At 42.3% G+C, this 27,833-nt stretch overlaps 1 protein-coding gene across 1 annotated transcript; it reads left to right on the top strand.

Moving 5' to 3' along the window:
* LOC124283186 lies at positions 1-23,736 on the top strand. Its single transcript, XM_046719220.1, has 2 exons — positions 1-239; positions 22,582-23,736. The coding sequence occupies exons 1-2, from the start codon at positions 165-167 to the stop codon at positions 23,710-23,712; spliced, it is 1,206 nt and encodes a 401-aa protein (XP_046575176.1). The 5' UTR covers positions 1-164; the 3' UTR covers positions 23,713-23,736.
* The last annotated feature ends 4,097 nt before the right edge of the window (positions 23,737-27,833 follow it).

Below are 27,833 nucleotides of genomic sequence, written 5' to 3'. Positions count from 1 at the left end.
AGCAAATGCGCGCACATGTTCCTGTATTCCTTGTGGAGACCCTGGTCAACTTGTATAGAATATTGTATGACACTGAGTTCTGAAACTGTAGAAAGCCGGATGCCAAAAGAGGAGGGGTTGGTACCCCATGTTTATTAATATCCCTCGGCTTTCTCCCATATTGTATGCAGCGTACAGGATCAGTCTGCAGCAATCTGCGTGGGGCGTACACTATCATCCCTGTTCTCCTCAACTTGGGGGTAAGTTCGTTCATTGCTGGTTGATACATGTTGAGTTACTTCCAAAAACAGTCATGTTTAGCAAACACTTTGAAACCTTATTTGAAACGAGATGACATAGCTGCAGCGAAGTATAGCTGTGTAAACTAAGCCGGTTCATGTGGTTTATTATTCAGGAGTTCGCTGGCCATTATTATAATGGGGTTTGTTATTCAATGTTCAGTGATTATTATTCAATGCCAGGTGTCTACTGGCAATGTCTTCAATGTCTGGTTCATTATTCAGGGTGTGGGGGTATTAGTTGAGGGTCAAGGGGTGTACTCTTCAATGTCTGGTTCATTATTCAGGGTGTGGGGGTATTAGTTGAGGGTCAGGGATGTACTCTTCAATGTCTGGTTTATTACTCAGGGTGTGGGGGTATTAGTTGAGGGTCAGGGGTGTACTCTTCAATGTCTGGTTCATTATTCAGGGTGTGGGGGTATTAGTTGAGGGTCAAGGGGTGTACTCTTCAATGTCTGGTTCATTATTCAGGGTGTGTGGGGTATTAGTTGAGGGTCAGGGTGTACTCTTCAATGTCTGGTTCATTATTCATTAGTTGAGGGTCAAGGGTGTACTCTTCAATGTCTGGTTCATTATTCAGGGTGTGGGGGTATTAGTTGAGGGTCAAGGGGTGTACTCTTCAATGTGTGATTTATTACTCATGGTGAGGAGGTATTAGTTGAGGGTCAAGGGGTGTACTCTTCAATGTCTGGTTGATTACTCAGGGTGTAGGGAAGTATTAGTTGAGGGTCAAGGGGTGTACTCTTCAATGTCTGGTTCATTACACAGGGTGTAGGGAAGTATTAGTTGAGGGTCAAGGGATGTACTCTTCAATGTCTGGTTCATTACTCAGGGTGTAGGGAAGTATTAGTTGAGGGTCAAGGGGTGTACTCTTCAATGTCTGGTTGATTACTCAGGGTGTAGGGAAGTATTAGTTGAGGGTCAAGGGGTGTACTCTTCAATGTCTGGTTCATTATTCAGGGTGTGGGGGTATTAGTTGAAGGTCAAGGGATGTACTCTTCAATGTCTGGTTCATTACTCAGGGTGTAGGGAAGTATTAGTTGAGGGTCAAGGGGTGTACTCTTCAATGTCTGGTTGATTACTCAGGGTGTAGGGAAGTATTAGTTGAGGGTCAAGGGATGTACTCTTCAATGTCTGGTTCATTATTCAGGGTGTAGGGAAGTATTAGTTGAGGGTCAAGGGGTGTACTCTTCAATGTCTGGTTCATTACACAGGGCGTAGGGAAGTATTAGTTGAGGGTCAAGGGGTGTACTCTTCAATGTCTGGTTCATTATTCAGGGTGTGGGGGTATTAGTTGAGGGTCAAGGGATGTACTCTTCAATGTCTGGTTCATTACTCAGGGTGTAGGGAAGTATTAGTTGAGGGTCAAGGGGTGTACTCTTCAATGTCTGGTTTATTACTCAGGGTGTAGGGAAGTATTAGTTGAGGGTCAAGGGGTGTACTCTTCAATGTCTGGTTCATTACACAGGGTGTAGGGAAGTATTAGTTGAGGGTCAGGGGTGTACTCTTCAATGTCTGGTTCATTACTCAGGGTGTAGGGAAGTATTAGTTGAGGGTCAAGGAATGTACTCTTCAATGTCTGGTTCATTTACTCAGGGTGTAGGGAAGTATTAGTTGAGGGTCAAGGGGTGTACTCTTCAATGCCTGGTTCATTTACTCAGGGTGTAGGGAAGTATTAGTTGAGGGTCAAGGAATGTACTCTTCAATGTCTGGTTCATTACTCAGGGTGTGGGGAAGTATTAGTTGAGGGTCAAGGAATGTACTCTTCAATGTCTGGTTCATTATTCAGGGTGTAGGGAAGTATTAGTTGAGGGTCAAGGGTGTACTCTTCAATGTCTGGTTCATTACTCAGGGTGTAGGGAAGTATTAGTTGAGGGTCAAGGTGTACTCTTCAATGTCTGGTTCATTACTCAGGGTGTGGGGAAGTATTAGTTGAGGGTCAAGGGTGTACTCTTCAATGTCTGGTTCATTATTCAGGGTGTGGGGGTATTAGTTGAGGGTCAGGGGTGTACTCTTCAATGTCTGGTTCATTATTCAGGGTGTGGGGGTATTAGTTGAGGGTCAAGGGGTGTACTCTTCAATGTCTGGTTCATTATTCAGGGTGTGGGGGTATTAGTTGAGGGTCAAGGGGTGTACTCTTCAATGTGTGATTTATTACTCATGGTGAGGAGGTATTAGTTGAGGGTCAAGGGGTGTACTCTTCAATGTCTGGTTGATTACTCAGGGTGTAGGGAAGTATTAGTTGAGGGTCAAGGGGTGTACTCTTCAATGTCTGGTTCATTACACAGGGTGTAGGGAAGTATTAGTTGAGGGTCAAGGGATGTACTCTTCAATGTCTGGTTCATTACTCAGGGTGTAGGGAAGTATTAGTTGAGGGTCAAGGGGTGTACTCTTCAATGTCTGGTTGATTACTCAGGGTGTAGGGAAGTATTAGTTGAGGGTCAAGGGGTGTACTCTTCAATGTCTGGTTCATTATTCAGGGTGTGGGGGTATTAGTTGAGGGTCAAGGGATGTACTCTTCAATGTCTGGTTCATTACTCAGGGTGTAGGGAAGTATTAGTTGAGGGTCAAGGGGTGTACTCTTCAATGTCTGGTTCATTACTCAGGGTGTAGGGAAGTATTAGTTGAGGGTCAAGGGATGTACTCTTCAATGTCTGGTTCATTACTCAGGGTGTAGGGAAGTATTAGTTGAGGGTCAAGGGGTGTACTCTTCAATGTCTGGTTCATTACACAGGGCGTAGGGAAGTAGTTGAGGGTCAAAGGGTGTACTCTTCAATGTCTGGGTCAAGGGGTGTACTCTTCAATGTCTGGTTCATTATTCAGGGTGTGGGGGTATTAGTTGAGGGTCAAGGGATGTACTCTTCAATGTCTGGTTCATTACTCAGGGTGTAGGGAAGTATTAGTTGAGGGTCAAGGGGTGTACTCTTCAATGTCTGGTTTATTACTCAGGGTGTAGGGAAGTATTAGTTGAGGGTCAAGGGGTGTACTCTTCAATGTCTGGTTCATTACACAGGGTGTAGGGAAGTATTAGTTGAGGGTCAGGGGTGTACTCTTCAATGTCTGGTTCATTACTCAGGGTGTAGGGAAGTATTAGTTGAGGGTCAAGGGGTGTACTCTTCAATGTCTGGTTCATTACTCAGGGTGTAGGGAAGTATTAGTTGAGGGTCAAGGGGTGTACTCTTCAATGTCTGGTTCATTACTCAGGGTGTAGGGAAGTATTAGTTGAGGGTCAAGGAATGTACTCTTCAATGTCTGGTTCATTACTCAGGGTGTGGGGAAGTATTAGTTGAGGGTCAAGGAATGTACTCTTCAATGTCTGGTTCATTATTCAGGGTGTGGGGGTATTAGTTGAGGGTCAGGGGTGTACTCTTCAATGTCTGGTTCATTATTCAGGGTGTGGGGGTATTAGTTGAGGGTCAAGGGGTGTACTCTTCAATGTCTGGTTCATTATTCAGGGTGTGGGGGTATTAGTTGAGGGTCAGGGGTGTACTCTTCAATGTCTGGTTCATTATTCAGGGTGTGGGGGTATTAGTTGAGGGTCAAGGGTGTACTCTTCAATGTCTGGTTCATTATTCAGGGTGTGGGGGTATTAGTTGAGGGTCAAGGGGTGTACTCTTCAATGTGTGATTTATTACTCATGGTGAGGAGGTATTAGTTGAGGGTCAAGGGGTGTACTCTTCAATGTCTGGTTGATTACTCAGGGTGTAGGGAAGTATTAGTTGAGGGTCAAGGGTGTACTCTTCAATGTCTGGTTCATTACACAGGGTGTGTGGGAAGTATTAGTTGAGGGTCAAGGGATGTACTCTTCAATGTCTGGTTCATTACTCAGGGTGTGGGAAGTATTAGTTGAGGGTCAAAGGGTGTACTCTTCAATGTCTGGTTGATTACTCAGGGTGTAGGGAAGTATTAGTTGAGGGTCAAAGGGTGTACTCTTCAATGTCTGGTTCATTATTCAGGGTGTGGGGGTATTAGTTGAGGGTCAAGGGATGTACTCTTCAATGTCTGGTTCATTACTCAGGGTGTAGGGAAGTATTAGTTGAGGGTCAAGGGGTGTACTCTTCAATGTCTGGTTCATTACTCAGGGTGTAGGGAAGTATTAGTTGAGGGTCAAGGGATGTACTCTTCAATGTCTGGTTCATTTACTCAGGGTGTAGGGAAGTATTAGTTGAGGGTCAAGGGGTGTACTCTTCAATGTCTGGTTCATTACTCAGGGCGTAGGGAAGTATTAGTTGAGGGTCAAGGGGTGTACTCTTCAATGTCTGGTTCATTATTCAGGGTGTGGGGGTATTAGTTGAGGGTCAAGGGATGTACTCTTCAATGTCTGGTTCATTACTCAGGGTGTAGGGAAGTATTAGTTGAGGGTCAAGGGGTGTACTCTTCAATGTCTGGTTTATTACTCAGGGTGTAGGGAAGTATTAGTTGAGGGTCAAGGGGTGTACTCTTCAATGTCTGGTTCATTACACAGGGTGTCCAGGGTGGGAAGTATTAGTTGAGGGTCAAAGGGTGTACTCTTCAATGTCTGGTTCATTACTCAGGGTGTAGGGAAGTATTAGTTGAGGGTCAAGGGTGTACTCTTCAATGTCTGGTTCATTACTCAGGGTGTAGGGAAGTATTAGTTGAGGGTCAAGGGTGTACTCTTCAATGTCTGGTTCATTACTCAGGGTGTAGGGAAGTATTAGTTGAGGTCAAGGGGTGTACTCTTCAATGTCTGGTTCATTACTCAGGGTGTGAGGGGGTATTAGTTGAGGGTCAAGGGGTGTACTCTTCAATGTCTGGTTCATTATTCAGGGTGTGGGGTATTAGTTGAGGGTCAAGGGTGTACTCTTCAATGTCTGGTTCATTATTCAGGGTGTGGGGTATTAGTTGAGGGTCAAGGGGTGTACTCTTCAATGTCTGGTTCATTATTCAGGGTGTGGGGGTATTAGTTGAGGGTCAAGGGGTGTACTCTTCAATGTCTGGTTTATTACTCAGGGTGAGGAGGTATTAGTTGAGGGTCAAAGGGTGTACTCTTCAATGTCTGGTTCATTACTCAGGGTGTGGGGAAGTATTAGTTGAGGGTCAAGGGGTGTACTCTTCAATGTCTGGTTCATTACACAGGGTGTGGGGTATTAGTTGAGGGTCAAGGGATGTACTCTTCAATGTCTGGTTCATTACTCAGGGTGTAGGGAAGTATTAGTTGAGGGTCAAGGGGTGTACTCTTCAATGTCTGGTTCATTACTCAGGGTGTAGGGAAGTATTAGTTGAGGGTCAAGGGGTGTACTCTTCAATGTCTGGTTCATTATTCAGGGTGTGGGGGTATTAGTTGAGGGTCAAGGGATGTACTCTTCAATGTCTGGTTCATTACTCAGGGTGTAGGGGTATTAGTTGAGTTGATGGGTCAAGGGGTGTACTCTTCAATGTCTGGTTGATTACTCAGGGTGTAGGAAGTATTAGTTGAGGGTCAGGGATGTACTCTTCAATGTCTGGTTCATTACTCAGGGTGTAGGGAAGTATTAGTTGAGGTCAAGGGTGTACTCTTCAATGTCTGGTTCATTATTCAGGGTGTAGGGAAGTATTAGTTGAGGGTCAAGGGGTGTACTCTTCAATGTCTGGTTCATTATTCAGGGTGTGGGGGTATTAGTTGAGGGTCAAGGGATGTACTCTTCAATGTCTGGTTCATTACTCAGGGTGTAGGGAAGTATTAGTTGAGGGTCAAGGGGTGTACTCTTCAATGTCTGGTTGATTACTCAGGGTGTAGGGAAGTATTAGTTGAGGGTCAAGGAATGTACTCTTCAATGTCTGGTTCATTACACAGGGTGTAGGGAAGTATTAGTTGAGGGTCAAGGAATGTACTCTTCAATGTCTGGTTCATTACACAGGGTGTGGGGGTATTAGTTGAGGGTCAAGGAATGTACTCTTCAATGTCTGGTTCATTTACTCAGGGTGTAGGGAAGTATTAGTTGAGGGTCAAGGAATGTACTCTTCAATGTCTGGTTCATTTACCCAGGGTGTAGGGAAGTATTAGTTGAGGGTCAAGGGGTGTACTCTTCAATGTCTGGTTCATTTACTCAGGGTGTAGGGAAGTATTAGTTGAGGGTCAAGGGGTGTACTCTTCAATGTCTGGTTCATTTACTCAGGGTGTAGGGAAGTATTAGTTGAGGGTCAAGGGGTGTACTCTTCAATGTAGTGGTTAATTCTTCCATTACTGGAGTGTGTTATAATGTCATGGGTTTATTACTCTGTGTTCAGAGGTTTACTGGTTAATGTCAAGAGGTATTATTCCGTGTCATGGGTTTACTATTCAGTTACAGTTCAATGTCAGGGGTTTATTGCTATATTTAGGGGTTGTTCTTCACGTTCTAGGTGTTTACTGTTATACTAATGTCAGGGGTGTATTATCCCATGTCCTCGGGTTTATTACTTAACGTCCATGGTTATTGTTCAATATCAGGGGTGTATTATCCCATGTCCGGGGTTTATTATTTAACGTCCATGGTTATTGTTCAATGCCAGGGGTGTATTATCCCATGTCCGGGGTTTATTATTTCACGTCCATGGCTATTGTTCGGTATCAGGGGTGTATTATCCCATGTTCGGGGTTCATTTTTTAACATCCATGGTTATTGTTCAATGTCAGGTGTGTATTATCCCATGTTCGGGGTTTATCTTTTAACGTCCATGGTTATTGTTCAATGTCAGGGGTGTATTATCCCATTTCCAGGGGTTTATTATTTTACGTCCAAGGTTATTGTTCAATATCAGGGGTGTATTATCCCATTTCCAGGGGTTTATTATTTCACGTCCATGGCTATTGTTCGGTATCAGGGGTGTATTATCCCATGTTCGGGGTTCATTTTTTAACATCCATGGTTATTGTTCAATGTCAGGGGTGTATTATCCCATGTTCGGGGTTTATCTTTTAACGTCCATGGTTATTGTTCGATGTCAGGGGTGTATTATCCCATGTCCGGGGTTTATTATTTAACGTCCATGGTTATCGTTCAATGTCAGGAGTGTATTATCCCATGTCCGGGGGTTTATCATTTAATGATTATGGTTATTGTTCAATGTCAGGGGTATATTATTTGATGTCAGAGACCAATAATTCAATGTCCAGGGGTTCTCATGTTAAATGTCAGAGGTTTTTTATCTGATGTCAATGTTGCAGTATTCACTAACCATACTAGTATTATTCAACGTCTAGGGGATTACAATTGAATGTGAACGTGTGTTTTTATTTAATGCCCAGACTTTATACCTGAAAGTCAATGAATCATCTATTCCTTAATCCAGTGGTTTAGTATCTAATGTCAAGAGGTTATAGTTGAATTTCCAAGGAATTACTGTTCAATGTCTGGGGATTGGCATTCAGTGTCCAATGTGGTGGGGTAGCCTTGTGGTTGACACATGTCATCGGTTATCATTTGCGCAAATCGATGCTCATGCTGTTGATCAGTGGATTGTCTGGTCCAGACCTGATTATGTATAGACTGCCGCCAAATAGCTCGAATATTGCTGAGTGCGGCGTAAAACTAAACTCACTCACTCACATTTTATGTGGTGTCTTCCCATTCTGCCTACGACTAAACAAATACGTTAACTGTTTCTGAAAAAAACCCATAACAATATCATTGTACATGTCTTTAGGTTTCTTTACTGGATTGTATGGACAACCACAGGCTTTGAAACTTTGACTTGCAATTCATTGTCACCAATATCATGTTGTTTAATTTTATTCAAGTAAAACTGCATTAATTATCCTTTCGCTAAACCCAACAACATACCCTTCAGTGACTGGTAAAAGGATTGTTCCATTATTTTATAGGTCAAAAATCATTTCCCATTCTGCCTACAGTAATTTTTGTAGGCAAACTAGGATGTAGGCAAATTTGGACGGTAGGCAGAATGGAATATAACCTTTTATCTCGGGTCGTCTCAATGCAAGAGGTACGCTGTACGATGTTTAGAGGTTCACTATTTAATCTCCAGAGGTACGCTATTAAATGTTTAGGGATTTTATATGTAATTACCAGAGCTAGAGAAAGGAACGCCCAGATATTCATGTGATGAAACTATCTCTAAATTTCCATTTAAAACATATTTTTTTCATATTTCCTAAGTCTACACGCTTTTCTGAAACTCACTACTTTTACGGACAGATAACGTTTTTTGATTCCCTGTTAACAATTTTTGTTTCAACTTGGGAATCCATACGCCACAAGATGTACAGCAACATGTTTGCCTGCATGTTTAGTCACCACAGCTGGGCTCAGGATCAATAAAGTCGAAACATGAAATATATGATAGACCGACAAGTGTGTTGTTTGATTAAACACGCCGACTAGAAAATCGTTCTTTGACATCCGTGCCTGGGGATATCAACACACATTTTCCGATGATCGAAACAAGAAGAGCTGCATAATATATTCCATCACACGCACGATGAATTTGTGTAACTTATACAATATTTTTTGGTAAAATATACTATACTACTAATATTTGTATAGCGCCAATATCCAGATCAGCTGCTCAAAGGCGCTTTGTTTTCCCCTAGATCGTTGGATGTCAAATTCAAACGGCACATCGTATTATCAGTCTCAACTCCCTGGCGATCACACAACTCTTGCAGCCACCGAGTTAATGTGGCTTTTCCCATCCTTCCGAGGTACCCATTCACAGCTGGGTGGACTGGGGCACATAGTCACAGTACTTTGTCAAAGTTTACTGCTCGTTGCTGTACCCGCAACTGGGTGTTTGCACGTATTCATGTGGCCACCATCTGGTCATTTACCAACGGATTCGTGGGTTCTTTTAAGTGCAGAGGGTTGTGTACTGTACACTAGGGGTTGTGACAACACTGAAAGAGTCTGCACACAATGTTGACTTTAAGGTTTTCACACCCAGACACAGATCCCGGCACCTCAAGCTCGCTGGATCACTAGCCTGGCGCCTTAGACAGCTCACTCACCGCGCACCCAGGACATTAAATACTTCTTGTCACTATCAGTTATCATTATAAGAACTAGCCTACAGTTTATTTTGTTTCCGGAAGTGATGTCACTATCTCAGTCTTTCTTATCACTGACCTAGTTCAGAATATGTATACCTGTTGTTGGTTGTTACAGGGGCGGTGGGGTAGCCTAATGGTTACAGCGTTGGCTCGTCACACCGAAGACCTGGGTTCGAATCCCCACATGGGTACAATGTGTGAAGCCCATTTCTGGTGTCCCTGGCCTCGCCGTGATGTTGCTGGAATATTGCTAAAAACGGCGTAAAAACAAACTCAGTCAGTCAGTCAGTTGGTTGTTACGGCTTTGTCTCTGGCCTAGAGAATGCTGTGGTCGGGGTTGTCAACTCCAAGAAGTCATATTAGATTTATGCATAAAGATTTCAGAATGACTAAAACTCTCCACAAGGCCGTATGACAAAAGGGAGGATTTCAACCTTCCAATAGTCAACTTCCGTTTCATGTCGAATAATATTCCAACAGCTCCAGCCTTTGGTGTTTACATTTAACGACATTTTATGTACACTCGAGCATGCTCTCTTTACCAAGATTTCAAAGAACGCCATACCATTCTTGCTCAGAAATTGTTCGATCAAGGTTGCGATATTCAAGACCGTTGCAAAGCTATCAAAACGTGTTATGGTAGACATGTCGAGGACATTGCCAAATTTGATCCTGTCTGATGCAATTCCTTTTTTTTTATCATAGTTACCTAATTATTTCAGGTGAACAGTTGACTAAACTTTTCATATGCTATCAAAACGTGTTATGGTAGACATGTCGAGGACATTGCCAAATTTGATCCTGTCTGATGCAATTCCTTTTTTTTATCATAGTTACCTAATTATTTCAGGTGAACAGTTGACTAAACTTTTCATATGTTTATGACCGGTGCCCCCGGTGGGGCAGGTTACGCTCACCTTTTCGCGAACACCTGGTATCATCACTATTTCATAGTGTTTCATAAACACCTGCTCTGTCATGGTGACAATCACTTGACTAGAGTGTTTCCAAACAACATCGTACAGCTGTAATACTGCTGAAACAAATACTTACTCATGATATAGTCAGACATTTCTTATGTATATGGAAAGGGTTTTGTCGCTTCTATTGAGAAATGAGTCGTGTACGGATTGTTCTCCCGCATGATGTTATAGCACCCGGACTGGCCCCGCCATCTATGGGCATTGCAATGCAACTGTTCAATCTTGCCCCTCTACATTCAACACACCAGTGATCCAGTGAACACGTATAACTCTATCCTTGACTAAATAATTACTTCAGAGAAGGAACAACTCACAAACTCACCCACTCACTCACTCACTCGACATATGCCACAGGGAGATCGAGCGTCAGCAGAGACTAAGGACATGCAATGACAATTAAGCAACTCACTGATTGAGCTGGTACATAAAGTGTTCCTGTAATCATTCCAAACGAAATTTAATGAAAATGTTTTATTTCTCACGAGTGAAATAAGGATTGAAATGGTAAACTGTCCGAATTGTTTTCAAATGGTATGTGAACACATGGAAATGTCATTAATCTGGTTCCGTCTCCTTAGCCTTTGGAATATACGACATAATACACTTGCCAGAATAGTGCTCCTGTTGAAATAACGCAGATTGTTTTCAGTGACTGAAATCTCCACTGTAAGCCATCACTGAGTGACCACGTCATCCATTTCACGAACTAATGCTCCGAAACTAAAATTCAAAACATGACTGTGAGTTCAAATTATATTAGGGCTGCGCAATATAACCGGTTTACCGCTATTTACCGGTTCAGACATGAAAATTATACGTATTGCGATACGCTGATCGAAAACCGGTATTTTGACATGCATTCGGAAAACTTCGTAAACCTCGGAATCTTCGTATATTTCCGTCGTATAAATTGTTCCTTTCCTTTTTTCATTTGTGCCAAGTATTTTTATTTTGTCATGATTAAAAGTTTTTATTAAAGCTTAATCAAGCATGGTGATTTTGTTGTGTTTTTGCTTTATAAATCAAGCATTAACTCGATTATAAGCAGTTTAAAAAAAAAAAGAAGAATTTCTTGCAATATATTGCAATACATATCGCAATATATGCTTTCGCATCGCAATATATCGCAATATGAAAATTCTCTGCAATACCCAGCCCTAAATTATATCATGACCAGGATTCGATTACAGCATAGCGTCAATACTAAATGGCAACATCAAACGCTGATGTTGCGTGAGATTTTTAATCTTAATGAATCGCTCTTGATGGGGGCTTTAGACACGGAGTCATGAGATATGGACGAAAATATGTTCCTAAAATAACATTCAAAACAAGACGGTATTCACCAACAATTAATGTTTCCTTACTACAACCATTGATGCCAGGGATCCAGGAAGCATTGCTTCATCAACTGATAGCAACATTAAACCCTAATAATCCATTACATTTTTAATTTTAATGAATCGCCCGGAGTCATGAAATATGGCCATTATTCTTCTTAAACACGTGGCTGTCATGCGTACTGCCTGGCCATCTCGCCAAAGACGCGTTTGATTATAAAGAAACTTAGTGAAATGTCCTTACCATATATTGAGTGGTGCAGTTCTTGAAAAAGAGCGGGCTGCCAGATGCAAACAAATATAAACATGTTTTCGTCTCAGGGCCGGATGTTGTCGTACATTTGAAAATTTATCCTTCTGAGGATTTCCAGTTGTTGTTGATAAAATTGACATTCTTGTTGACATACAACTTGGTCTGCCATCTGGCTTAATGATTTGTGTCATAAATACATACGCCCACTGCGTGCCCTTAAGGGAATCAGCTAATCTTAAGTCTTTAATATACATCATGACTTACTGAAATAGATACAGACAGACAGATCGATATACAGATTATTTAAGTCTCAACATATGTACAGCAATATTAGGAACAAGTAAAAGCATTATACGTTGTTGTTCACTGGTCGATATTTGTTTATGTTCCAAATGAGTTGGGCATTCTCAGCGGGTTACATAGAAAATGTTACTCGCTTGTAAGCGGGGTACATTGAAATTAATAGAAGAGCGCTCAGCCAATCAGAAAACGACATTTATGTGAGAGGCAAGATAAGTACTTATATACACAAAATTCTTGTAAAATTATGGAAGACTATGGTACATACATTTAAAACAAATCTTTCTTCTCATGAAAGTAGTATGTTTAATATATTCAAGTGTACAAACACCAGACATAAGGCACAGGATATATCAAATTCCATTTGTTTGTTGGGGGGTCGGCAATAAAATTAGAAGGGTCGGTCGGGCGATGGGAAATACACAAAATAAAAATGTTGCCCTATTTGTTTAAAGAGTTCTTCACCCCAGGTGAAGTAGGTTGTGTCAATGCAGGCAGAGTTTAGGCTGATTATGGAGTCAATGGTGAGGTTGATATCCATAATCAGCCTACCCTCGGCCTGCCAAGTACACTGTTAAAAGGCTACATTTGCTTCATATGTAGGAGACATGTGATCATGAAATAGTATAATATTTACATGTTACTGGAAGTGATACATTCACTTCATGTATTGTATGAATAGCTTCATACATATTACACACATTACAACATTTTATGCCAATACTATCGAAACAAATGTCATTAATATGGTTCCGGTTCCAAACACTTTTATATCTTGTTTGGTGTTCTCTAACTCCTCCGTTGGTAAAGCTTCACACTGTCTGTCTTTCGCATACATGTATATAAAATGCTTACTTTTCTGCAACAAACGCTAGGTTAAAAAAGGAAATGACGTCAGGATGCCATCATTAAATTGGATAGGGGTGGCATGTCATGTTTAAATACCCTTGAAATCATGTATAACCATGTTTAGATTTAGGCTTAGGTTCATACTCTCCTACATGCTAGGTCACAGGTAAATTCAATATCGTGATTGTCCACCGTTGGCGTTGATGCAGGCTTGACAACGAGGACACGTAGACCACACTAAGCGATTGAAGAAAGCTTGGGGAATGTTGTTCCATGTCTAAACCAACGCTTGTTCCAATTCAGCTAACGTCAATGACTGATTCTAGGTGATCAAAATGACTTGACAAAAATACCTTCCCGTCTTCAACTTACCGTTTCTATCCAAACTTGTGTGAAGGGCTGTGAAAGTGAGACTCAGCTCCCATCTTACAGCACACGGACTTATGGAAAAGTTCTCATCTGCTTATAGACAACGTCATAGTACGGAAACGTCACTTATTCGTGTTATGAATGATTTGCTTTGCTCGGTTGACGCGGAAAGATTGCCCTACTTGTATTTCTTGACCTATCGGCCGCTTTTGACACTCTTGGTCACCAAAAACATCTGAGACAACTTGAGACTTCATCTAGAGTAACAGGAATGGCACTATCATGGTTAGTTTCATACCTCAGCGATCGACAGCAGTCAGATATCGACAAAGATCAAGCATCCAAGAAAAGCCCCTTATCCTGTAGAGTACCACAAGGATCGGTTCTAGGACCAGTGTTGTTTACGCTTTACACTAGAAATCTTGGAGATGTAATGACTACACATAACGTGTGCCACCAGTTGTACGCAGATGACACCCAGATTCGTGCAATCCCAGTACTGCAGAGCAAATGTGTGAGCGACTATCAGAATGTACAAGTGACTTAAAAACATGGATGACGACACATTTGCTGAAACTGAACGAGACGAAGACCGAGGCGTTGCTTGTCGGCACAAAGAAGAATCTGCATCAGGTGATAACTAACTCAGTCACAGTTAGCAACTGTCATTCCATTTTCGAAAACCGTAAGAAATCTTGGACTTCATCTGTTCTCTCTTTGAAAGCTCACATTGACACAGTCTGCAAATCCCGTCACTTCCATTTGTGGAACATCAGCTGCGTCAGAAGCTCCCTTACTACATCGGCAGTTCATGCACTAGAGCGATCTCTGGGTCTTTCAAAGACTGACTACTGTAATGGAATCTTCTATGGACTTTCCGAAAAACGTCTATCAAAACGCCAGAAAGTACAAAACTCTGCAGCTCGACTTGTCAGCAAAGTCAGCTAGGATGCATATAACGCCAGTTCTTCAGGCACTGCACTGGTTATCAATCAGAGCCAGAGTTGAATTCAAGGTCCTGAGTCTTGCCCACCAGTGTTACCATCATACGACTCCAGACTACCTTGTTGAGCTAGTCACCAAGTCGGGGTAGCAATACATGTACCACTTAAGAAATACACTTCGCTCTACAACCATGTATAGTGTAATAAAACACACTTTTGCCCTGAAATATTATAGTTAAAGCACGAGGACGCTTGCGTCCGAGTGCTTTAACGTTATAATAGTTCAGGGCGAAAGTGTGTTTTATTACACTATACATGGTGTCAGAGCGAACTGTATTTTCTTTTCTAAGATGCCAAATTTAATACTTTCTAAGGATAATTACGATTAATTTAAGACAGAAAACAAACGACGGTGTCGGTGACCTAAATTAAGAATCCTCGCACAGGGCTAACTGGCGCGCTGCTCTATTGATGTGTCTGCTCCCCTACGTTAAGACGAACGTTACCAGAAAAAAAAATGATAACAGTTTGACGACGGTTTACGTTCGGATTAAATATCTTCTCTGAATTATTTTAATTACATCTGTCATTAACGTAAACCATATGTGGCAATATTGACGTTGCATTTCTACTACCACCGTAAGTTTAGATCAGTACATCCAGAGGAAGTTGAGTAGTCAAGCGACATTCCACGATTGCATTGTGGGAATGTAAACATTGCGAACGTTACCGTGTCGCTGAAAACGTGTGAGTCGAAATGACACATTTTAACCGTCGTAAAACATAAACGTAATGTTTCCACCAGTGATTGTTAGCTGCGTGAAGCAACAGCAAACCAAGAAACGGGATGCAACGGTATAGTTTACTGTAGGAGGCCGTACGAGGCGATGACAACTGACATGCATCGTGACGTCGCTTACATTGTGACGTTATGTAAAATGGTTCGATTACGAGGGGGCACACTAGAATGGCGCAGTGACGGGATAACGTCATTCAATTGTTACGTCATCAAAAAACTATACCTTTTTTGTCTGATAATGTACTTTTTTTCGATTGTTCTAACCGCTAGGCATCTTAGAAATGTGTATAATGACATAGGAAACTCTAGAGATCATCTAGATTTGTTTGAAGTTGTATATATGATAACAAATGATTTCTATGCTATCTGGTACATTATTTGTGAACAAGAGGCTAAACGTTGTAAATGGTTTGTAGTATTTTCGCACATAACGTTTATTGATAGGAGAACCAGTTTTCTTGGAGGTTACGGAAAGTAGCGAGTGGTGCCGAATGATGGGTAGTGTACATGTGACGTAGGAAGGCGGATGTGGTAAAGGTTCTGCAGAGGGGACCAGGATGGCTGATGTTGAGCAAAGGAAAGGGAGATAATATTACAAAGCCACTATATTATTAATATGATTCGATACTGAGTGAGTGAGTGAGTAAAGTTGTATACCGCTTTTAGCAATATTCCAGCAATATCACGACGGGTGACACCAGAAATGGGCTGTCCTCCAATAAGAACTACATCCCATAATAACTACAGTTTCTGGTCAGGGTCGGTTACACCAGGCTGATACCTATGTCGGGACAGGTGGACTGATCCAATAAGTCGGTAAACTCCCATAAGAACTACAGGGTGATAAAAACTACAGGGTGAACTATATGTGAAAGACAAAACAGGTTTGTGTTCTTAACTTTTGTATTGTGTATGTTATATTTATATTTATTCATATCATAATAATATATATCAGCACTGGAAAGTATTTCACATTGTTTTCATATTGATTGTTTTACTGGGTTTCACATATTTCACTGGATTGTTTTACTGGCATTGTCAATGGGCACTTCATCCAAGCTTAACTAGGTGGCCGACAGGATCCAAATACTGAAATGGTGTTTTCTCTGCTCGACGAATCTGCATTTTCAATCGATCTAATCTGTTGTCAATTTCTTTGTACACTCGCTTCCTTCTGGAAGGAGCAGCACCAAAGCCGAGCCCGGAAATCTTCGTCCGTTCTACTTTTTCCACACCGCAGATCAGTTCAAGAAACTTGAAAATGTTGGGATATCGGCACGACAGAGAACGGTTGATCCGGGAGTGAAATCCTTCGAGACTGTTGTTTGTCCTAGGGCCGGTATTCTTGGAGTGATTCCACAGTCCAAGGATGAAGAGAGCACCGTCATCAACCCAGGTAGAAACTATGTAGTCATTGAAGTCAACGGCTCTGGGAACGTTTGGTCCTGTCTGCATTGCTTGCAGCGAGGTATACTTTACCTTTGCAACGGGAAGTAGAGGAAGAGCGGCAGCTCTACGGATCCATCGCTGAACCTCTGGGTCTTCCTTGTACCGGACTGCAAGGCCGACGGCTTGGGTCTTCCTCCAGATCGCCTGTGTGTAGTGGAAAAAGCAACCGGATACTCGGACATTCGGAAACTCTAGTTCGGATGCTTTGATAGCTGCTTGTTCAGAATCAGTCTGGATTTGTGTAGGAGCCAACGGACGATGTAGGATTGTTTGGACGGATGTCTTGAGCTTGCTGAAGAAGCGCCGACAGTACCGGTACTTCGTTGACGATCGGGTAGTAGCGCAAAACAAGTGGGTACATTGACGAACCCTTCCTAACATGAAGTATGTAGAGCTGGTTCCAGAAAAGAGGTGCTGCTGAAAAGGTTCCATCCATGTTAATAGTGTCTGCGGACTGGAGAGTGGCCAGGTGTTCGTCAGTTGAGAACACCAAAATCTTGTCTTCATCCCCATCCGCAAATAGCAGGAATCTTCTACCATCTCTGGTCTGTGTCCATCTATCTTCAAGCTGAACCTCGGATCTGGTCTGTGGAAGTAGGGGAAGGATTGTTCTTCTATGTCTGTACATGGCACTAGCAACACTGGGAAATGATGGAAAGTTCTGGGTTCTGTCTGGTGGAATCTGGCCAATCTGCTCACTGTAGATTTCTTGTGCTGACGTGGTGTCCTCTCTAGCTCTTTTCCACAAGTTACTCACAAATCTCAATAGGTGGATGACAATGTTCGGATGTGTTGCACACAAACTCTCCAACAGTAGTATACTTCCCTCTGCAAGCTTTAGTGACGCATTTCTAGTGAACTCTATCTCCTCTGGTGACGTTTCTTTGGTAATGTCTTTACAGTGTTTCGGTTACACTGTGGTTCTTGTGGGAGTAGTTGCTTCATTGGGCACCGGTCCTACTCATTATCCACAATAGGGGTGACACTGTTGTCATAACACGTCCCATGCATGTCTTTTGAGGTGTAGTTCTTATGGCATGTAGTTCTTATGGAGGGTAAACCCCATGTTGGGAATCGAACCCGGGTTTTCAGCATGACGAGCGGACGCTTTAACCATTAGGCTACACGACCGCTCCCTATTATTCGATGCTGATTATTCCATGATTATAGTCATGCAGCTGTGCGTTATGTCTGGTTGAAAGTGTATATATTTTGTCTATAGTTTTGTTTTCACAGAACATATTTGGCTAATCGACATCTTTGCTGTCGTTTAGCAGCTGGATACACGTATCGTTATAATCCTGCATTAATCATCTGTATCATTTGTAGTCAGTTACAGGTGAATGCTAGATAATTGCAATACCTGACTGAGTTAAAGATAAACTCATCAGAAACATGTACCCCAATTTTTTATGCAAGAGCATTATTATTTATATTTCCCCCCGTCTGATGCATAGTTATTTTTTTAAACATATTCTGGGACAATCAATTTGGACTTTTTATATTAAAAAATCCCAGACTCTCATTTAACACAAAAAGAACTGCAATCACATTTCAAAAGAGTAATTTGTAGGAATTGGTAATTTATTATAGGGCTGGGTTTGCTGACAAATATAATTGCTGATAAATTATATCGTCTAGTTTAAAAAGAATATGTTGACATCAAGAGGTGCCCCCGTTTCGCTTGATTCTTCTTTTTCACCTTCATTGGACGTTTCTCATGCAAGGTGTAACATCGGCTCGTACTGATACGATTTAACATCCATGTCAAAAAATGACACCGTGAACATCTTTTTACTGCTTCAGAATCCATCGACACTGTTAAGTTGAAGCCATCGGCAATAGGCACATATGATGTCACGTGATACCCGCTACTGCTCATTAACTGTCGGGTGTTTCCGTAATAGGCGGAAATACGAGTGCGTTGTTTACGTTTCTATTGCCATGTTAGAAACTTTTTCGTCAGTTTTAATCAAGGAAGGTGACTTTTAGGATGCTTTTACTCCTATCAAAAATAAAATGGCGTTAGTATTTTCCTTTAACTTACAAAGGCAACGCATGAAAGTACGATCCGAAAGCTTAATGCTGCCACTTTTGTAGTGTAAAATATTTTAGCAAATTTTCACGAAACTTCAAGTATTTCTCGTTGCTTAAATTCATTTTTAAAAGAATTTTGAAGTAACGCAAAATTTATAGAAATTTCAAATTTTTGACCGAAACTTGGAGTAACGAGAAAGTACTCGAAGCAACGAGTAATTAATCGAGGTAACATGAAAATTATCCAATTAACGAGGAAATATAATATTGAAATATGTTATTCAAATGTCTAATGGGGTGGAATAGATCCAGCCCTGATAAGTATATCTTAAATCTTTGGGGACAATTAGTTAGATATAATGGCGTAATTACATGTTTGGAGACAGGCAAATAACTGCAGTTTGGAAAGCCAGGATGTGGTGTTCGTATGGTAGATGATGAAAAACAGGGACATGGAACCTCAACGCCATATTTAGCTTCGAATTCGTGCTTTTTCAACTCTTGTACGTGAAAATCGGGTTTTGAACTTATCTTCAGCAAGATTTGCTTGTCGTAAGAGGCGACTAACGGGATCGGGTGTTGAGACTCCCTGACTTGGTTGATGCACGTCATTGTATCCCAGTGACGTAGATCAATGCTCGTGATATCAGTCACTGGATTAACTGGTCCATACTGGATTCTTTATAGACCGCCGTATATAGCTAGAATATGACAGTGTGCAGCGTTAAACATTCCAAGAAAGAAAACAACAACAAAGCCCGAGATAGATATCTTCAGAACGCGACAATGTCGTTTACATTGTTCTGTAAGATATATTCCCAGCAAGTACTGGATTTATCCCCTGGGCACGTGTGAATACGTCACGTGGTAATGGTGATATCATCTATCAGCTTCATAACGCCTTGGGGCGTACTGCCGGATACGTAGGCTCTGTCTCACTTCCAACAACGATCTATGCAAATACATAGTGTGATATGTTTGAAGGCGTTATTTAAAGCCACTTGTCAAACAGGAATGTATGTATGTATGTATGTATGTATGTATGTATGTATGTATGTATGTATGTATGTATGTGTGTGTGTGTGTGTGTGTGTATGTATGTGTGTGTGTGTGTGTGTGTGTGTGTGTGTGTGTGTGTGTGTGTGTGTGTGTGTGTGTGTGTGTGTGTGCGTGTGCATGCATGTATGCACGCATGTATATATGCATTTTTTGCCTTTCCAAGCACTGCGAAATACCTTCCTTAAGTGGCATCACTGCGAAATATATGATGGACTAGCTATCTAATATGTAATCAGCTCAATTTCCCTGAATTCTAAAATTAAAATATGTAAACGGGGTTATTCACCCTTTGTTCTCAGGGATTATCGCGCTCCACTGATGTAGAACCTTTAAACAATAGGTGCCGGACAAGTGAGAAGACCCCTGTAAATGTATTGAAAAACAACTGCAGGCCGCCTGAGCCTATTGATCTGAGGGAACGATGATAGGGTGCGCTACCACCTAAGGCTATAGACAATGTGTTTAGACGAACTCCCCGGCGGGTAGATCTTGTCGCGATACACATCATATTAAGTGGTCGGCGACAGTTATCGTGTGTATTCAATTTATACGTCACATTTCGATAGCAGCTCGAAATTACACCACTGACACAATACACATGAGGTGTGATTGTCCAGTCACATATCTGAACATCTCTACATCTGCATGTATATACCTCGTCCCTGGGTAGATCGTACACTTGGCCATTGCGTATAGACATCGCTGTGTTAAGGTAAGACAATGTGAGCCTGTTGGATAGCGTTGCCATTTACATTACTTCGTTATTCTGGCAAAGTCAAAAATAACAGTAATATATTGTGAATATATGTTCCACCTGTTGGAGTCGCTATTTAACAGTGCTTCGTCATTCTGTTGAAATCACAATTTTAATTATTTTACGTAGCCAATATAGAGAGAGAGTGAGAGAGAGAGAGAGAGAGAGAGTGAGAGAGAGAGAGTGTGTGAGAGTGAGAGTGAGTGAGTGTGTGAGAGAGAGTGAGAGAGAGAGTTAGAGAGAGAGAGAGGTATAGTTGTTGGTGTTTCAGTTTTTGTTAGTTTGATTTCAGCAATATTTCAGCTAAAAATAATTCTACTCATGTGAATTCAGTTGGATTCATCAGTTTGACATTTAGTTGAGATGAAATGGGGGAAATATTGTTGCACTCAAGAACACAACACTGTAGAAAGAGAGAGAGAAAGAGTGCATGAGAGAGAGAGAGAGAGAGAGAGAGAGAGAGAGAGAGAGAGAGAGAGAGAGAGAGAGAGAGAGAGAGAGAGAGAGAGAGAGAGAGAGAGAGAGACGTATAGTTGTAAGTCTGTTAGTAACCAATAACAAATGGTGGCTGTATATTTTTAGAATGGGGATTCAGGCGGCAAAATCCTTTAAACGACAACCGGAACAGTTCTCCAAATTCCACACTCAGCTGATTTATTCATTCAATCGACCTTGAGGATATATATTAACCTCGGATGTCTTCTCACGTCGGGTAGTGCGTCTCTACCAGGGCGATCCTACTTCAATGGTGCTATTGGTTGACCCAGGGCATATCCGAAACCAGGTCTTGAGCTCCAATAACAACTATCGCCCCAGAGGCAGATCTTTGTGATAACAGAACTGCTGCAGCCGTCGTAACATGGACATACTGCTGTTGCCCAGCAAAGCAAGATCAGACATATTTCCATGGATGTTTTCAGTGAATTCAGAAATGTTAGTTATGTTTAGATGTAACTGGCATGCTTGTGGTTAAATTGAAGGCCCAGCTATTTCAGTCGGCGTGCTGTCACTGTAACACTGTGTGATGGACCGACATGCCAGCTACAACACATCAGAACATTTCCCCTAAACAATTTACGTCATCATAAGTGATGCAAATAAAGAACCTACCACGAATCATTATCTCCAATCCCATGTTTTTAATTAACTGACGTTCAAAAGAGTCTGAGTGAGTGAGTATGGTTTTACGCCGCGTTTAGCAATATTCCAGCAATATTCCAGCAATATCACGGCGGGGGACACCAGAAATGGGCTTCACACAATCTACCGGTGTCAGCCCACATGGCCTAAAATTATTCAACTAGGCAGGTAAAGTTCATTAGGCTATGTGGTCATTCATGTCTCACTGGTATTATGGGATTAGGTTGGATTATTGCTGGACTGGTCCATTATTGACCACAGGAGGGGTGAATCATAAGAATCAACAAAGCCCAAATATTCATATCGAAATCATTTGCAATGTTGTCAGTGAAATATTGAGAATTACCATTGAACTACATTTTCATAAATGTCACATATATACACAAAGGACTTAATTAACCACCCCCTGTATTTTTTGCAATTGAATTTTTTTCAAGACGTACATAAAACATATGTTATATTTGGGATTACACTTTCTTTGTAAAGTACAGATTCTAGTACTTTTGTTGAGTCCCATGCGGGATTCAAACCAACACCCTCAGAGTCAGGCACCTAATCGCCAGCACACAAAGTGTATAAAACTTGTCGTGGTGACCACGATGGAAAAACATTGTTTTGTTAGTTGGTTTGCGTCACTTACTGTGCACTCTTCTTTAAAAAGTAGTTATTTAATTTTAATTTTTTGTAAAAAAAAAAAAAAAAAAATGTTTGAGGGGGGGCATTCGCATTGTACATGTTTCCCCATAAAAATCACCTCACACACACGCGCGAGTGCAAGGACGCATGCGCGCACACACACACACACACACCTTTGCCATAAATTATGAACGGTTGGCGGTATATATTGAGCCTCACTACACCTAGCAAAGATACACAGCGTTCACTAACATCAATGTTCACTAACAGCGTTCACTAACACTACACCATCTGTTGACATCATTTTCTGTGCAAAATCTTTCTTCTGTCCAGGTGACCTTAAACCATAAACCCTCACAAATGTCAAAATGAGTCTTACACAATTTCTTCCAACTGTTTCAGCTGCTGTCCAACGACTATAGCCCAGCACGATACGGCCAAATAGTGAGGTCAGTCAGGAAAGCAAGTATGCGTGGATACATCACCCGGTCAAAGATTATAACAGTGTCGTGGTTGGCTTTGGCAGTAGCTGCTACTCTGTACATTGCTTCAGTCAGGAATAAGGGGACGAAACAAACTAGCATGGCGCTGAAGGAAACACAACAGAAAGATCAACAAGAAATTAAATCATTGTCAGCACAGAAGGATAAAGTTAGAACAAGCACAGATTCCCCGGAGCATGTGCTCCTTGTGCTTTTCTCCACGTGGATTAACAAACAGGGGAAAGAACACGTGCAGCGTAGCGTGCTTGCAACATGGCGGACCTGGGTGCCACAGATCAGACCTGTGTTGCTGACCGACGACCCGGGGGCAAGGCTGAACGCTGAAAAGTCTGGATGGCAGGTGATGAGGGTGGGGGAGACAGGGTGTGGCAATACCAGCATGCCCACTCTCAGAGGAATGTTCAACGACGTTAATGTTCAGTATAAAGGAACTGCCGATCTGGTTGGGTTTGCGAACGGTGATCTTGTTTTTGACGATGGCTTGCTAAATACAGTCAAAGCACTTGTTAAGCAAGAGAGTGATATATTGAAGACGCGGCCTGTGATGGTGTTGGGGAAAAGGACGAACGTGGACATGAAGGACAACGTCACTATCACCGACGTCAGCCAGGTGAAAGGTCACGCAACGCGTGGACGCTACCCCGGTGAGGGGTCTTCTGACTATTTCTTTACGAATCACTTGTTTCCCTGGGACCGGGTGCCAGAGATTGTAATTGGACGAATGGGATTCGGGATGTGGATTACGGCATATGCACGTGCGAATAACGTGACCCTATATGACCTCACGAAGACGGTGACTGCAGTTCACATGACCACAAAAGAAGGGATTTTTGAATCTGGTAAAAGTGTTAATACATGGTGTAACCATAAGTTGATAAATGCTAATCATTTGAAGCCAAAGAACTACGAGTGTGGTTGGATTGATTGTGCAAGAAGACGATCGATGTACACGGCCGACGGTGCTATTACCTTCACTGATGTTCAAAACAGTACTTTAATGAAAGGATGTCATCTGTGTGGATACAACTGAAAGTGATTCATTTGCGTCAGGGGAGTGGGGACAAAAAGTCCTTCAGGTTTGAAAGGCATATTTGTGACAGGTAGACGCCTTTATAAAGTGCTCATTTCAGCAATATTCAACACGTGACGTGACCACCTTTGATCTCAATGACCTTGCATAGATTTTCTATCGCACACGATCCCGTTCCTCAAAGCGGTCGTAGCGTTGAGGTGATCGTAACTCCGACACTTTAACATAGACTTACGACAATCGTAACGCTAAGGTGATCGTAACTGACATACGTTAACACAGACTTACGCAATCGTAACGCTATGGTGAACGTAACTCCGACACTTTAACATAGACTTACGACAATTGTAACGCTAAGGTGATCGTAACTCACATACGTTGACACAGACTTACGACAATCGTAACGCTGTGGTGAACGTAACTCCGACAATAGACTTAACGCTGTAAGGTGATCGTAACTCGTTGACACAGACGACACTTTAACATAGACTTACGACAATCGTAACGACACTAACATAGACTTACGATAATCGTAACGCTATGGTGATCGTAACTCACATACGTTGACACAGACTTACGACAATGGTAGCGGTCTCATACCAAATAAAAAACCAATGAGCGACTTGTTGACGTAGTGTCTTCTACTAGAAACATGTTGTAAAAAGCGCTGTTTGTCTGTTTGTATTTGTGTTGGGGGTTCGGGTTTGGGGTTATGCTGTAGACACTCCTCATAATCATTGTATTTGAGATTGTCAGATTATTTAGTTTTTTTCATTCGAGCTAAAAGGAATTGACCTGTATCATAAATGGTAACAATGTAATGTGTATGACGGATTGCTTGTTTTTAAATTTGGTGCTATGACTTTTTTGTTTGTAAATAATAATGCAATTGATAGATATGTATTTTAAGAATCTCTTTTAAACTTTGTACTTAAATGTATGTATGTATGCAGATTTGGTCTCGTTGCTATATGGCTGAAATAATGCAGATGCGATGTAAAACTAAACTAAACCCAACTCGAACTAAATGGAAGCCGACGCTAAGTTAAAAAAATAAAATTAATAATCACACTGAGATTAATACATAGGTTAATCGGTGAAGGGGGATTAGGTAAGTTAACGACAAACGGAATCGGGTGGTCAGGCTCTCTGACTTGTTGACACCTGTCATTGTATCCTAATTGCGTAGATTAATGCCTATGCTGTTGATCACTGGATTGTCTGGTCTAGACTCGATTAGTTACATACCGCCGCCATATAGCTGGAATATTACGGCGTTAAACATGACAATACTACCCATCAAAAGTTTAGACTCGCTAGTGTAGATGTAGCCACTTACTTCAGTCAACTGTTCTAAACTAGATTTAGCAAAATATTCCATACAATTTAAAGGTACTGTTTACACATGAACTGATGTATTGTAAACTTAGAAAAAAATTATAGTCATGAGTTCAATAAATGATGAAACTCAGTGAAAATTGGCGAATTCTTAACCGCCCCAAAAACATGCACGATATTGCTTTTCAGCAATTTGATGCATGATCCTCGAACAATTCATCTGCATAAAGTTTGCAGTTGGACCCCCCAAGTTAGTGGAGAAATTAATCTTCGATGTAACCATAGTAGTATGGTGACAGCACAATATCCGAGGTGACGTAACGTCACGCAACCTCGAAAATATGCTGCCACAAATGACGTCATACACGTATGACGTCACGACGATAGGTCTCGTGATGTCACGACTTACAACGATGGAAGTGACGTCACTGGTTGTGACGCAATCTCGAAAATATACTCCCACACTGACCTCATACACGTATGACGTCACGACGATAAGTATCATGACGTCACGACCTACAACGATGGTAGTGACGTCGTCATTGAACCGTCGCACAAAATTAAGGAGGTAAGCGTGTGACGTCACAAAAAGTGGCGATGGTCTGTGGTCATCGACTGTGTGTGTGCGTGTGCGTGCATGCGTACGCGTATTGTGTGTGTGTGTGTGTGAGACACCTCCTGACGAGATTCCTTTACCTAATCCGCACTCCCATAATCAGCGCCAACTAAATGCATACGTTATCAAAAAAATTGATACAGGTATATACAATATAAAATGCAATATATAATACAACATATATACAATCTGGTGATACATTTTACAAGATAAGAAGGCCTCTCCTGCTGCGCGCTCGGGTACGGCGAGTAGGTGTCTCGCCGTTCCTATGTACTTCGGCAGCCACCGTCACATTTATTGCATACTGGACGGTGGTTAGGAGAGGCCTCGTCGTCGTCGTCGTCGTCCCACGACAGTCGCTGGGCATATTCTGCCTCTTCATCGTCGTCAATTAAGAGTGGAAAGTGTACTGACGTCGGGCGGGCGGGCAAAGGGGAGGTGCTGTCATCAGATGAGAGGGAGTACGTACCCATCAGTAGAGGTCCTTGGGGGCTGAGGGCTCCATCTTCTCCGTCTTCCTCCTCTGCTGGTGGTATACTCCTCAGAATGGGGGTACCCACCCCCAAGGTCCCACCCCTTTCACCCTCACCCGTACTACGGGACAGTCCGGTAATGTTTCTGTATTGCATGCTGGACATAACAACGAGGTTATCAAGGAAGAAAATGGACAGTATGACTACTCGCCGCAACTAGTATTTTTCCTCAGAGGACTTCGTCGGATGGACAGTCAGAGAAAATAGGGTGTCGAACATTGTGTACCTCTTCAGGTTTTTACAACAATTTCTGGAGAGAGTGCAGGTCAGCGCGGACATGGACGACAATCTGTCATGCTGGTTCGACTCCCTCGTGGCTCATCTGGGTAACTCAGAAAGTAAGTGCGTAAAAACAACGTAAGCTCTATACATTTACAGTGTAGTAACTAATAAGTCTTAACATTGTGCGTCTTTTCAAAGCTAACGTAAGCGCATTCTTACAGTCGTTATATTTTTCCATACATCTTTTCGCAGATATACGCCCCGAGGATATCGTTACCCTATATGTTCATCACGACGCCCTCAACGCCCCCGTCGCCATACCGTTCGTCAGATTTTAAGAGCTCATGGGTGACATCATATTGCGGGCTATGGAACACGCTGCCCAGTCTAACACATATTTTACGTTAGACAGTACCATGACCGTAAGGTTACACGTAGTGAGGAATCCCGCCGCTGTTGGTAGAGGTAATGGATGTTTGACAAAGAAAGAGCTAATCACGCTGGAGGCTTTTACCAACCGTAAAACCAATAGGGGTGGTTGTATTACTAAAATAGAGAACAGCGACAATTTATGTCTAGGTCGGGCTATTGCTGTAGCCCTCTATTTTCTAAAGTATACTTCGCTACCACGGGACGTGTCCAAGAAGGAATACAGACGGCGATACACAGAGCGTGAAGCATTCCTGAGGGATGCGCGGGGTGTACAAACGATAGCTACACAAGAATTGTACAGGCGAGCGGGTCTCCGCCCGGGAGCATGTATGGATGGTCGTCTCGTGTGGGAGGCCTTCCAAACATGTTTAAGGGATGAGGCGCGCTTGCACGTACACACCATTACACCCGGTAATGGTGCTTCTATCCTGTATGCTCCGCATACTCCTCTTGGCACGTCCGGACACATCCCCTGCATCGATATTTTCTGGTGGCCTGCTAACACTCCCAGAGGTGGACCGCATGGTCACTATGACTGCATCAATACAGTAGCGGGTCTGTACGGAAATAGTAAATATTGCAGGGTGTGTCATAGAGGGTACAGGTCGGACAATACTCATGCATGTACGCGTGTGGGAAATGCGGGCGTAAGGGTAAAAGCTGTCTGAACGATTTTCGACGACAGAGGCAGCAGCAGCGCCATAGCGCGGTACCCGGTAGTGGTGATGGTGACGTCAGCAAACCACTGCTGTTCGGTCAACCTTGTCGAGAGTGTCAGGTGTGGTTTCCTACGAGGGACTGTCACGTGGCTCATATCGCCATACACGACCGTACCATGTATTGTTTAGGTCTTTTACGAGAACATCCGGAAGTGTCTGCCATACATGTGGTATGGGAGTGTCATTACAGAGCCAGTAGACCCAGGGAAGACGCTTTCTCGACGAGGCTGTCGCGCCTCTCCAACCTCGGGACGCATTTTA

Source organism: Haliotis rubra, unplaced genomic scaffold (genome assembly GCF_003918875.1).
Source record: "Haliotis rubra isolate DU_JTF1 unplaced genomic scaffold, ASM391887v1 Scf109, whole genome shotgun sequence".
Classification (NCBI taxonomy): Eukaryota; Metazoa; Mollusca; class Gastropoda; order Lepetellida; family Haliotidae; genus Haliotis; species Haliotis rubra.
Note: the sequence above shows the minus strand (reverse complement) of the source record. Positions and strands in the feature narration are given on the sequence as shown.